Source organism: Fragaria vesca, linkage group LG1 (genome assembly GCF_000184155.1).
Source record: "Fragaria vesca subsp. vesca linkage group LG1, FraVesHawaii_1.0, whole genome shotgun sequence".
Lineage (NCBI taxonomy): Eukaryota > Viridiplantae > Streptophyta > Magnoliopsida > Rosales > Rosaceae > Fragaria > Fragaria vesca.
In genome coordinates, this window is record NC_020491.1 from 20,945,908 (window position 1) to 20,960,058 (window position 14,151).

General features: G+C 38.7%; 1 protein-coding gene across 1 annotated transcript; it reads left to right on the plus strand.

Annotated features, from left to right (window-relative positions):
* Positions 1–6,078: 6,078 nt before the first annotated feature.
* On the plus strand, positions 6,079–7,652 carry LOC101292635. Its single transcript, XM_004288525.1, has one exon. The coding sequence runs from the start codon at positions 6,168–6,170 to the stop codon at positions 7,245–7,247; it is 1,080 nt and encodes a 359-aa protein (XP_004288573.1). The 5' UTR covers positions 6,079–6,167; the 3' UTR covers positions 7,248–7,652.
* Positions 7,653–14,151: the final 6,499 nt, after the last annotated feature.

Genomic DNA, 14,151 nt, shown 5'->3' on the forward strand with positions numbered 1-14,151 from the left:
ACCAGTATCTTGCTAGATGCTTGTTAATTTCCTTACAAATCCCTGTTGGTAACTAGAAAACACTCATAGTATAAGTAGGTATTGACTGAGCCACAGCTTTGATCAACACGTCCTTACCACCCTTGGAAAGCAGTTTACCTTCCCAACCTTGAATTTTCTGCCACACCCGATCAACCACACCCTTGAAGACTTTCTTTTTATTTCTTCCAGTCACTATAGGCAATCCCAAATAACGTTCATGGCATGGAACAATTTTCATATCCAACGCTGTACTACAAGCTTCCTTCACTACCCTCGTCGTTCGTGGACTGAAACTAACAGCAGATTTTTCCACACTGATTTTCTGCCCTGAAGCCCTCTCATACACCGCAAAAATCTCCTTTAACTTGAGACAATCTTGAACGGAAGCATCACAAAACAACAAGCTGTCATCAGCAAAGAACAGGTGTGTTACCGATGGTGCACCCCGGGCAATTGAAACTCCATGCAAAAATTTTTCGCTCTCCGCTTTTTTCAACAAAGCAGAAAAGCCTTCCGCAACTAAAAGAAAGAGATATGGGGAAATAGGGATCTCCCTGGCGGATTCCTCTAAATGGAACAACTTCTACCCAAAGGTCTGCCTTGGATGAGCACAGAGTATGAAACCGACTGCACACACTCAATTATCAGCCGGGTAAAACGCGACGGAAAACCCATAGCAAGCATCATCCCTCTCAAAAACTCCCATTCGACTCTATCATAAGCCTTGGCCATGTCTAATTTGACCATTGCTTTCTGCCTACTTCTCTTCCCCTTCTCTTTAAATTATGCACTGTTTCGAACGCAGCAATAACATTGTCATGAATTAGACGCCCTGGCACAAACGCGCTTTGGTAGTCCGCAATCAAACCCGGTAAGATCGCCTTCAATCTGTTAGCCAAAGCCTTCGAAATCAACTTATAGATGACATTACACAAACTAATAGGTCGAAACTCAGTCACCTTTTTGGAGCCGGAATTTTAGGAATCAGAGCGATTAAGGTGTGATTCAGATCCTTAACCGTGCCATTCCCATTGAGAAACTCCAAACACCTATTAACCACCGCATCTCCTACCACAGACCAATACTTTTGATAGAAAAGAGGCGGCATACCGTCTGGCCCTGGAGATTTTGTTGGTCCCATATCCTTTAACGCAACTTCAATTTCTCCTCTAGAAAAAGGTCTGTTAAGAGACACCCCCTGCTCCACCGTAACTCTACCAGCAACCTCCCCAAAAATCCCATGACTCATATCAGACCCTCCTGTAGAAAAAAGTTGTCTGAAATAGTCCACAAAGACACAGCCAACATTAACATAACCAGTTCTCCATCTGTTGTCCTCCCCCAAGACACCAGCAATCTTATTCATAGCTCCCCTTTGCTTCGCAAAACTGTGGAAAAATTTTGTATTGCGGTCACCACACTTTAACCAATTCACCTGAGAGCTTTGACACCACATAACTTCTTCCCGCTCAAGCACCTTGTCCAACTCTCTTTCAGCATCTTCTCTTTGTTGTAACACCTCAACTGAAGGATACCTGCGTTGCAGCATATCTAGACCTTCTCTAAGATCTCTAATTTTCCTCCGGACATAACCAAACTTCTCTCGCTCCCACTCCTTTAATCTCGCTGCAACCAGCTTCATTCGATCCTCAATCCCAAGAGGCCACCCCTGTTCCCAGCACTCCCCAATAATCTGCCCACATTCCTCTTCCCGAACCCACATCTCCTCAAACATAAACCTCCGGGGCATACTTCTCAAATCACTATCTGAAGAATCAGGGGCCTCGTCCTCAATCAGAACAGGGCTATGATCAGATGACATAGAAACCAAATGATGACACAAAAAGCCCCCCCACTTCTGGATCAATGCCAAATTACCAAAACCCCGATCAATTCTCTCCTTGATATTAGCCACCCCTTCCCTCCGATTATCCCATGTAAACTCATACCCTGTAAAAGCAAAGTCAAATAACCCACAAGCTTCCACCGCTCTTCGAAAACTATCAATCAGCCTCTGAGACCGTAAATTACCCCCAAGCTTCTCATGCAATGCAAGAATTTCATTAAAATCTCCACAACACAGCCACGGTCCTTCCCATACCCGGCATAAAAACCTCAACAGCTCCCAAGAAACATGTCTACGACTTGCCATCGGGTCCCCATAGAAACCAGTAAGTCTAAACACATACCCATCTTCCAAAGTCACCAAAACATCAATAAAAGAACAACTTGACGATAAACAAGAAACTGAAACAGAATTCTTCCAAAGCAAGCACAACCCACCTTTACAACCCCCATTATCCTCCACCCTAGGAACACAAAGGACACCCTCCATTCGAAGCTTAGATTTTAATCTCCCCATTTGACACACAGTCATCTTCGTCTCCAACAAAAAGATTAAATCCGGCTTATGGACAGAATTGAAATCCTTCAAATCCCTCAACGTCCGGGATCCCCTCATCCCTCGGACGTTCCAGCTTAGGATCTTCATTGCTCGTGGTGGGGCAGCCTCGCTGCTTCCACCACTTCAGGGACACCATTTTCCAGTATCACCTTCTTTGTTGATCGTTCCTCATTATCGTTGAAAATATTCAATTCCAGTTTCCGTTTACCACTCACATCCATTGGGGCAATCTCCTCTGTCTTCCCTGCAAACAACAGTTTTCGCTTCGCCGAAACTGAAATAAGTCTTCTGTCTTTCCTATTCCTCCCAGCAGCAGAAAGGCCACTAGTTGTATCAACTACATGTTCCATAGCTTGAAAACAACCACTAAAACCTTCCACAGAACCATCACCAAATGCTGACTTAAACATCATACCCAAACGTTTTACCGCATCACACTTTAAAACTTGTACCGGAGACTGGACCATCCCCTGGACTGCCGCACCTGTCACTGTGCACTCAGAAATTTCAGAAACATTTCCAATAGTTATCACCTCATCCGAGTCCCTATCGACAGCCGGCCTTGTATACAAAACCATATCCAGCTCTTCTAATCGTTTCTCCTCCACTTCCACAATATCAACTCTAGTACTGTGACTCCCTTTCTTCACTGGTGAGGAAGCCGTATCCTGACCTGGACCCTCAATTTGCAGCGGGAATGATACAGTTGAGGAGTTATCACTCAGCGACTGGAAACTTCTTCTACCCCCATTCTCCCTTGCGGCAGTTTGTTGTCGTCTATTATCCTCTTCTCCAGACTGAGTGTAATTGAAGGAGCCACCAGCCGAATCACTATGGTCACTCTCACCTCCACCATCCCCAAAACGACTGCGGTACATTCTCTCCCGAATTCTTCGCCCATGAATGTCATGCTCAGCACGAAGAGCAAGCCGATATGGTCTATCCTCCTCCCTCTTCCCCCTTGTCTTCAGTAAGTCATCACAGACTCTCGTAGGGTGACCAATCATCCCACACTCTTGGCAAAACTCTGGCAATCTTTCATACTGAAATTCCACCACTCTAGACCCAACTCCTGGAAAGTCAATCTTCGACTTCCTCAGTAAAGGCTGCACGAAGTTCAACCGCACCCTGGCCCTGAGAAAAGTTCCCACTCGATCTGCCTCTCTACCTTGTTTCCCGTCAATAATTTGCCCCACCTCAGATCCAATATCTTCAGCTACCTCAGCACTAAGATATTTAAACGGAACCTTGTGAATCTGAACCCAAAAACCAGCCGTATCCAGTGGCACATCAACAACAGAGTCTGCGCCTCTAAGGACTCCCAAGGCAACCTTATGTCGCTTCTTGGCATTGGCAGTGATTGTCAATTTTCAAGGGCGTGCCTCCGCTCCACTTTGAGTTTGTTCTTCGGACGAGATACCGACAATGTCGACCCTGCAGCATGATGAGGCAATGAAAGCTCCAACACCGGATCGAGGTCGGCTTCCTCCACCGCAACTATACTCGTCGGACTCTTTGCCCTCTTACTGTAGACTGTTGTCACTAAAGCAGTCACCGTATTATTGTATGATCAACATTATTTATATTTCTTCACAATTCACAAAACACAAACCATGTCAATGTTAATCGGCGTACCTTTAATTTCTGAATCTACTGATAGATAAATCAAAAATGGATATTATGTGCACTAAAAGCCTTAAGGGTAAAATATATAATCTATCAAACCTCAAACGGATATCCTCATAGAGGAGGTGTATAAAGCAAAAATAAAACCTGAAACTTTCTGAATCATAGATGTTTTCCTCAGCTTTGTTCATGGAGTCTCACAAACTCAATCAGCTATATAGCTAGAGATTCGTGCATTAATTTTCCATATCGATGAATTATACATTCTGGAAACTTTTCAAAACTTGTGGTATATATATGCATATCATCTTGTTATCTCTGTGATAAGAATCAACCCAATCAATAACCAATTTCGAGTTTAAACTAAGCAATAATATTTGTCAAGGTACCTGATATTACCATTTGTAATTCATCTGTTATATTACCAGAATGAGTCATCCCCTCTATCATGCATCAATGTTACAGGCGTCAGTTATAGAGATCCAACACATATACATACATAAGCGTGACAACTTTCTCTTACTATTCATGAATAAGCATGTATGCATATACTCGAATACCAATGGACTTCTTAAACTCGCTCTTCAGGTAAACCAATAACTTATAGGTACACACTGACAGACGGACACACGTGCACTAGTTTTAACTTGAAATTTCCCTAAACTAGTTTCATGCAGACCATGCAGATCAAACAATTGCTAGAATGATGATAATGCAATTGTAATCTAACTGCTTGCTTGATCAGTTATGATCGATACAGATGGTTAATGGTTTCAGTTTGAAATCTAGACCAATGCAACTTTGGAAATACCCAGGTGACCAGGTCAAGCGTTGCAACCATCCGTCATATGAACTGGAAACGCTTATTGATATCGTCTAGGGATAGTTCCAGCAATCATCTTCGTGCTTGTTATTAAAGAGGAGCTTTGGTGTTATAAGGCTTATACAACATTTCTCTTTGGATTAACGTACATTTTCACCAAACAGGCAATGACATATATGGCACAAAACTTCCGATCTTAATTTCATTTGTTTGTCTTACAATATGAAAAGTCTATGGTTGTGCCCCCAAACCAGCATTTTTCTTTATTTTTTCGAATTCATATGTAATTGTTTAATTATTTCGAGAAATTGAAAAAAATTTAGATCCTTAAATCGTCTACATGAACACATATCACCGCCTGACGGGAGAGTCGAATTATTTTAGACATCTAGAAGTCCCATAAGTACATGTATTTTAACAAGCACCACTAGTAAAAAATATTGGTCTAATAACGACTCTATTTGCTTTGTTACAACGGTGACATAATAGAAATATCATTAGATATGTAACAGGATTACATATCCAAATGTCTAATAATCTAACTTTCCTACTATATTGCCGTCGAAGATTAATTCTGACGACACTTAGTTTCATCCTACCATTAAAAGGCAACAACCATTTGATAAAGCAAAAAAACTGACGCATCGCTAAGGCACACAAGGTGCTTACACCTAGAACGAGCCCATTTGGTAATGTCCATAAAAGGCAGCTAGTTATTAGTACAACTAATATTTAAAAAAAAAAAAAACAGAGAGAAAATTAAAAAAGGAAACCCAAGATGCACTAGCCAGGCCCAAAGCAAACCCTTGGTTGGAGTAGGCCCAAGCCTGCCCAACCCTTGATCCAGACCACCACCAGCGAACCAGGAAGGCCGCTGCGCCACCGCTACCACTTTCGGGACCTGACGACCGTCAAAGCTCCGTCGCCGATCAAGCGCCGTCGCAACAAAACCACCAGCCCATCCCAACCAGCCAGATTCCACGAAAAAACCTCCACCTTCTGCTCCAAACTCTGATTTCAATCCCCGATCAAACAATAGTGGGTGTGTGGCTTTTGAGATCCAGTTGGTTTTGGGACAATAGGTTTTGTTTTTTTTTTTTTGTTTTTTTGTTTTTTTTTTTTCTAGAAAAAGAGCAACATTTCGCGTTTTTTCCAAATTTTAAAAATTCGAAGGCATATATATGTTTGCATAGAGATACACTGTCCCTTTCCTTATTTGTTTGCTTGTCAATTTGTGGGTTTGGAAAAGAAAGAAACTCACCGAAGCAAAAGTTGATTTGAGAAAAAAATGAGATGATCGGAGCAGTTCAATTGGGAGTGGTGGCGGCTTGCGTGGTGGTTCTAGTTCCGATGGGCATGGCCGGTTACCATCTCAGCCGCAACAAGATGCTCTTCTTCAGCGGCGCCCTCTTCATCACTCTCGCCATCGGCGTCCACCTCACCCCTTACTTCCCTTCCGTCACCGACTTCGTCACCTCCGTCTCCTCCGTCGTGGTTTTCCAGAACCGCCGCGACTCCTGCCTCTCCCACCTCCACGACGTGGTCTGGGACGTGACTCCCGACAACTCCACCGCCTCCCTCACTTACCACAAGTCCTGGGCCTGGGACGCTTCCTCCTCCTCCGTCTCCGCCTGCGGCTTCCAGAAGCTCGCCCGCCTCGACGCCGCCGATCTCCTCAACGGATCTTGGGTCGTCGTCGCCGGCGACTCTCAGGCGAGGCTGGTGGCGGTGTCGCTGCTTAACCTCGTTTTGGATTCGGAGCGGATGGACAAGATCCGGAGCGACTTGTTTAAGCGGCACAGTGATTATCAGATTGTGGTTGATGAGATTGGGATGAGGTTAGACTTCTTCTGGGCGCCTTATGCTCTCAATTTGACCACTCTGCTTGAGGGTTTCAATCGAAATCGGAACTATCCTGATGTGTTAATCATGGGCTCTGGCCTCTGGCACATGCTGCATTTCTCTAACGCATCCGATTATGGTGACTCATTGCAATCATTGAGCAGCCGTGCCGCTTCTCTTGTCTCTTCATCTGAGCATGAAGAGGCAGCAACAGGGTCGGTGCTGGCCAGACCTCCGCCGCATCTGTTCTGGATTGGGATGCCCACCTTGATCAACTCGATGCTGAATTCGGAGGAGAAGCGGGACAAGATGACTGATGCCTTGAGGGCTGCCTATGATGAGCAGCTCCGACAGAGTAATCTTGTTCGCCAGTCGAGTGGCCCATTTTTACTGTTGGATGTTGAGTCCTTGAGCTGGAATTGTGGGGTGAGGTGTACAGAGGATGGAATGCACTATGATATGCCGGTTTATGAAGCCGCGCTCCATATCATGCTCAATGCCTTGCTTATCGAATCTCATCAGAAGCTTTGAGTTTATGAGTTGTCTTGCTCATGCATTGTGTCCTGCTGCTGCTGCCTTATTGGAGGTTTGGAGTCCGTACGCAACTCTTTCATTCTGGTGAGAGGTTGGTGGGCTCTTTTTCTTCTCTCTTATCTTGTATCCTTGAGTGGATAAGTGTTGCGTTGCTGCCAGGTTTTTCTCTCTTGGCATAGGATTGAATTAGAATAGAATTTCTGTGATATAGTCATTGTTGGTTAAATTCATTTGTATCGTGTTTACATTTCTTTCAATATTGAATATACTTACAACCACTTGTATTCTACACTACATACTCAGACAATTCACATTAAAAGATGTAATTTGATGTGAAACAATTCAGAAATACGGTTTACCTGGATAGGAAAGAAATCCTTACTTTCTCTTTACTCTTTGCAATTGATTCTCTTTTTGGCTCTGTTTTCAGTCTTGATTTATGTCTAGAACTCGTAGTTGTAAAGACTTTTTGTTAATAGTCTCCTATGCCTTGATTATGGAAAAATCTCTAATAGTTTGATATCGGTATTGAGGACTCCAAAGCTAGAACCTAAGGTCATTGTAACTCCAAAGTCCATAGGTTCTGTTTTGAAGGAAATTTAAGACAAACATAACTTTCTGCTAGATTTCGGTAGTCCATCAGTTCCTGCGCCGTAACCATACGCTCTTGAATACACAATCTTTACTCACAATCAGATGCCACATAGTGGCCGTACCTATTGAACTTCTTGTAATATGTTATTCACCATAAAATTAAAAATAAAACCCAGACCCTTTTGCATCAGATCCTCTCTACAACAGAATTTCTGGTTATATAAAAATTTCCATTGGTGAACTGTTAGTCTGATGCAGTACCTAAACTTGATTCATTTGATTTTTTATCTGTTAATTTATTTATCAATGATATAAGCAACAGAATGTGCATAGGGTTGCTTATGCTCTGCCCTTGGTACCATCTGTATATGGAATTATGGAAGCCATGTTATTGTCATTTAACGTAGTCGTCATATAACATGAGATAGGAGGGAAAAATATTTGTACCATCTGCATCTGCATATTACAAACATTTCTCCCTCTCAGGTCATGTACATGCACACATTAATCTCCTAAGAAACTTGATTTCCTAATTTATGATAATCACTTTTTGTTAGATTGGATTGTTAATGGATGCGTGTACAACATGGACAAAGTGCAAAAGATTCTGAGTGTTTTTATTTTTCTTTTCATAATGTTCAACCATCAACATCCATGAACACTTCTGTGGTAATGATTTTAACCAGAAGCATTGGAATAGCTTTAAGATATCAGTAATAGTAGCATAATCAGCTTCATTGACAGTACTATGAGCTGCATCATCTACCCTTGGTCAGTTAGTGATGTGGAAAGAATAAATCTTGGTGTTTAAATTATTTTTACAGTTTGGGTTCTGATGAGTTATTTATATGGTGCCAAACATGCTTTGGTGAGGTTTGGAAGCAAGTCTTGCTGCCATTCACTTGTTCAACAGGTCAACTATTTACCTGTAGTAACAGTAAACAGGGAACAATTTCCTATTGGAAAACCGAACGGGGTTCTTCTTCTGAATAATATTTTTGTTATTTAAACTTTGTTGTTATCATGCATCTAAGTAAAGCAATGGGATTTTTTGATGCACATGTTTATTTGTTTGGTTACTTTCCCTTGAGTCGTACCGAATCTTAGCTTAAGCTCAGTCATGAAAACTTGGCAAGCCCCTCAAACTTTAGTTAAGTTTGGCAAGACATGGTTAAGTGCAATTTTTATTTATTTTTTATTTGTTTGAAAAAGCACCTCAATCTGAATTAAGCCAAATCCTGATACGTGGCTTGATTTGGTTACACAGCTAAGCCTATTGTTTTGTAAGGGTCAAAAGCTATTAAGTTCTTTGGTATATGAGTATGCAGGAAGACTAGATGGTTAAGTCTCCTCATTTTTTGGGATCTGCTAACATTTCTTTTGGCCTTTCACTGATGGAGTCCTTGCTGCATTATGGACAGCTTTTGGATGAAGTGAAAAATACTAGTGGTATTGTACAAAACCAAAGACTGCAAGTCGGCGAAAATGCGAGTTAGAGTTAGCATAATCTAGTAATTTGGTAGGCTTGTTATCTTATTTAGAGTTGTGAGTTGTGACTAGCTGCTATTCTGTATATCACACATATAACTGTTAATTGTGACATTCAATTAAAGTGCCAGTGTTATTTGACAATTCATTAATTTTTTAGCTCCTCTTTGAAACACATTATCTTCATCTGCAAATCACTATTATCTGACAATTTGTTATGTATAAAATCATCAAATAGGATGGATATGCTGGTATCTTCCTATATTACCTCTTGCGTTTTTTAAACTTCCAGCAGTTAGAAATGTTGGCATTTTTCTTTTGTTAGTCCTAAGAAAGTAGGATAAGTCATAAAATTTGTATTCAAATGCTGACAAATGACCTTGTGAAGTAGCAATGACAATTTGACAGACTACTCTTTGACTAACTGAGCTGGGTGAGTGTGCTTGACATCAATTGCTTGCCTTTAGATATGTATTTATTATTGATTGGAAAATCTCATTACAGTTCTATTACTATTGAATGGTAGAATTATTGATGTTAATATTTTTGATGTCCTATTTTTTTCCTTCTTTTATTTTATTTTATTATTATTATTTTTTTATGAAGTACCATGCTTTTGAAAACAATACTTATTATTTGCTTTGAGTTGATGCATTCTGAGTGCACTTTCCCATTTAAATTAAATCTGTTGAAATCAAGAGAAGAATAGAAGATAACGTGGAAATCTTTTTATCCTTTGTGACAAAACCACCTTCATGTTTATTGCATTTATTGCGAGTTTAAAACTGATAAGCCATCTAATTATAGTGCTGCAGTGATTTCTTCTCTCCCTCAGCAGTAGGCAACTTCTCAGAAACACATATAGTATTCATTTCTTTCTCAATTACTTCCTTTTCCTCTTCCCCTTTATGCGTTTGTTATCTCTTCTAAAGTCATAGAAGCCAGAGATAATTGGAAGAATATATATTACACTACCTGTTGGGGCTATTAATGTATAGAAATTTCAGGTAAGTATATGATTCAAGAACACTTGATCTAATTACTAGATTTTGTCGTAATAATTTTTTTTTCTTTTGCATAATATTCCCACTAATTATGGTATGAGAATTGTGAAATTATGGTGAAAGAAGGGTTAAGTAGCTTGTACATACCATGTGAGAGAATATGCAGTCCCCGAGCTCACTTCCAACGATACAGATTACGTTGTTCGAGTTTATTTCCTTGATTTTCTTAATTATCTGTACAACATCAGATGAAATATTAGCAAGTAGCTAGTACAGATATTTCACTAGATATAGTTTGATAACATTGTTCGAGTTTATTTCTTTGATATCCTTAATGATCTGTAAGACACCAGATGAAGTATTAGCTAGTTTTTATTTCAGAATAATCTCTTTTCAGTCTCTCTCTCTCTCCCTCCATCAATTTTCTTTGTTGAACCAACCCTTCTCCCTGGTGCTTCTAAGTTGTGGCCTGAAATTTTTTTTCCTGGTCTTAGTATGGGTCTGACCAATATCTGTTGCAAAGGTGGAAAATACCAAAATTGGGAATGGGGTAGATTGCCTGTTGATCAGGCATCATACTTCTGAAAAACACAGTAATATACTAATATATAACCAAAAAATTGATGGAAATGAAGCTGGTGCTGCTGCCTTTAGTTGTTTTTCTCAACCAGGCATCCTTCCATGTTTGTTCCTGATCATTATGTTTACTTGTGGTCCTTATGCATTGTTACCCCCAAAGACACAAGACCTTCATGTGGCTAATTTCCACCTTATTTCCTTTTGTGTCTGCGATTTTGGCTTTTATCAGATACTGTCATCTCCTAATGTTTAACAATTTAGCCAATAACTGATAACTTTATGAGAGTTTCTTAATTGTGGGGAACCTCTTGCATCAGATATCTGTTTTGAATAACAATTATATTTCCTCCAGAGTTATTCTATCAAGCCATGATATTCAAAAGGTGGCTCAGAAAAAGGATATTCAAAAGGTGGCTAAAACTGCTATTATCAATCATTCTGCGTTGATAACATTATTATTCTGTCCTGTTGAGTTAGTTGAGATAGAGTTTGTTGAGACATTTTTCATCTGCATTGGTTTGCTGTTAAATTTTGTGATTGATAACTTTATCAAAGCCGGTGCAAATGCTCATATCTATGCTCAGTTTGCGTATAGTATGCTATGTGGAAATGAAGAACTCGAATGTTGTCTGTTAAATAGAGTAGGTGCTGATGTCCAATTTTGGTCTATGCATTCTCCTTGATTGCTGACAAAATGTTGGAATTACTTGCTAGGATGTGGAAAGAACAGTGAATATAAACTTTAGTTAGAATGAGAAGAATTGGTATTTGTTTTATGGAGGGAAATAAGTATTTCTACTCATGTTTTGCTTATTGACAGAGGACAGTAGTTTGAATCAAGGCTTGTGTGATGCTAAGATTGATAGGTAGCTGGATTAGAACTAGAAATTATGCAAGAGTAATCTATCACGTTGAGTGGCGCCATTAGACTGCAACTTTCCAGCTTAATGCTTGCCATGTGCTTGGTGAATCGAGGGTTGGTGCTTTTGAATTTGGAAGGAATCTAGCTCCAGTATCTGTTTCTTTTGGATAAGCATATAAGTGTTAGACAATTCTTGGTCTGCATCCTACTTGATATTGTCATCGATCCCCAATTGGTCCATTCTTTTCCAGTCCTATGCTCCTTAATAATTCTGGTCTAGTTTAATGTCTTCGCTTGTTATAGTTGATATCTTTTATTGTTGCATCAGTATATTCTTATTTAACTGGTTCACCAGGCTCCTTTGAGTATAATGTTTTAGGGTGTCAAGCGAACTTTCCTCTCAGACTAGGATTGGTGTCCTGCATTTCAGATGACTTCCTACGGGTTTCAGTTCTATGGCCCTGGCTCTTAAGCTTGGTACCAGTAACTTGATCATGTCCAGGGAAAACTGTACTGAAAGTTTGAAACTATTTTTTTATTTTTTTAGTTCGCTTCTTTTTCTCATCACAGGTTTTCTTAAACCAAGTTGCTCTTTGTCCATCAGTGATTGCTGTTGTTTCTCCATGGAACAATTTATGGCAAACTCTCACAGCTTCCAGAAAGGTACAATGGAGTAGAGAGAGAGAGTCAAGTGAGACTTTGTCGAAGTGACCCTCCTGAAATTGAAAAAAAAAATTGAGCATTGTTTTGATAGTTTCTAAAGTGCTTTAGCATGCTTTGTCAATTTTCCTTACCCTACTTATCTCGTGATGATACGAAGTTGTAATCACAAGGTAGACATTCAAAAGTTCATCGGTCCAATGGAGGGAATAAAGAAGGAAGAAGAAGAGTTATTTTGTAAAACTAGAAAATAAAAAGAATTAAAGAAAACGGATTTAATGTGTGCTTTAATCAAAGTATAATCGAAATAGGATTTGATATCGGTATTGTGATAGGATATACATGTACTTTCGTATATATTGTATCCTCTTCATAGGGGTTTATTCTATAAATGAAATACTCCTCAAATTCTTTCTCTCGTATTATTGTAATAGGTATATATATATGTATTTTCTTATGTATTATATCCTCTTTATAGGGACTTATTCTATAAATAAAATACTCCTCAAATTCTTTCTCTCATATTATTTTTGCTACAAAAAAAAAAGAGTTATTCTTTCAGTGTTGATCTCAATATTAAAAAGTCAATATACGAAAACATTTACAAGATCATGAATTAATATTGTGATTCTCAATTATCATTTGTACCTTCAAATGGTACTTTATTGTTATTTGCCTTTTTCTTTTTCTTTCTTTTTTTTTTTAAAACTTGATTTTTTAATGAGAAATTTTATTAACACATCTTTAAATGCTAAATACACATCTTTTTATTTATACAAATTATATAAAACTTTTTTGGTACGTAAAATTACCAAAAATACATTCATATCAAAAATAAAAAAAACCTAGTTGAAATAAAATATCTCGTTTAAGACACGCATATTAACTATTTTACTTCTAACACTTCTTTTATATTTTTATATTTTTAGCTGGAATCGAGTATCAATATTTTGACACCACATATGAATATTATGTAATGGTTCCCAAGAATCGATTAATTTAGTTTTACACAAGATTGTACGTTCTAATGTTGAAGGTTCCGTTAAAGACTTTGGTGATGTATTGTCTTGTTTTATTTTGATTTGGTAAGCTTAAGAATTCTTGAAATCAATTTGAGTAAGAGGCTCATTGAGAAGAAATTTTATCAAGGAAAATTGATGAGAGAAAATGTTAATAAAGGAAAATTCCTCGAGGAAGATATTAACAATGTGAAACCCTTTAGAGAAAAATAAAAACTTCCGAGGAAGATGTCAACGAGGTGAACAGTACGAGAAAAGATGAAACTTTTTGAGAAAAATCTCATTAATGTAAACTTTTTTTTTTAAATAAATTGAGTAGCAGATAAAGTATGTGTATTTAGTGATTGAGTTGTGTTTTTTAAATGAGGGTATTGTAGAAAGTTTGGGTATGTGTATATAGTAAAATGTTATATAATAAAGTTAGTAGGTGGTGTATGAAGTATGAGATGTGTATCTAGTAATTAAGAATGCGTTAATAAAATTTCTCTTTTTTAATTGAGAATCACATCATTAATACATAATTTTGTAAATATTTTCGTATATTGACTTTTTATTATAGAGGCCTACACTGAAAGAATAATTTTTTTATTTTTTTTATAGCAAAAATAATACGAGAGAAAGACAATTCACTTTCATTTCAATCGATGGGAGTTTTTTGGCAAACAATTTAAGGACTTGAGAAGAAACAAAAATCG

What these genes read in the sequence shown, in the direction of transcription:
- LOC101292635 (XM_004288525.1), top strand. Translation starts at nt 6,168, where the DNA reads ATGATCGGAGCAGTTCAATTGGGAGTGGTGGCGGCTTGCGTGGTGGTT.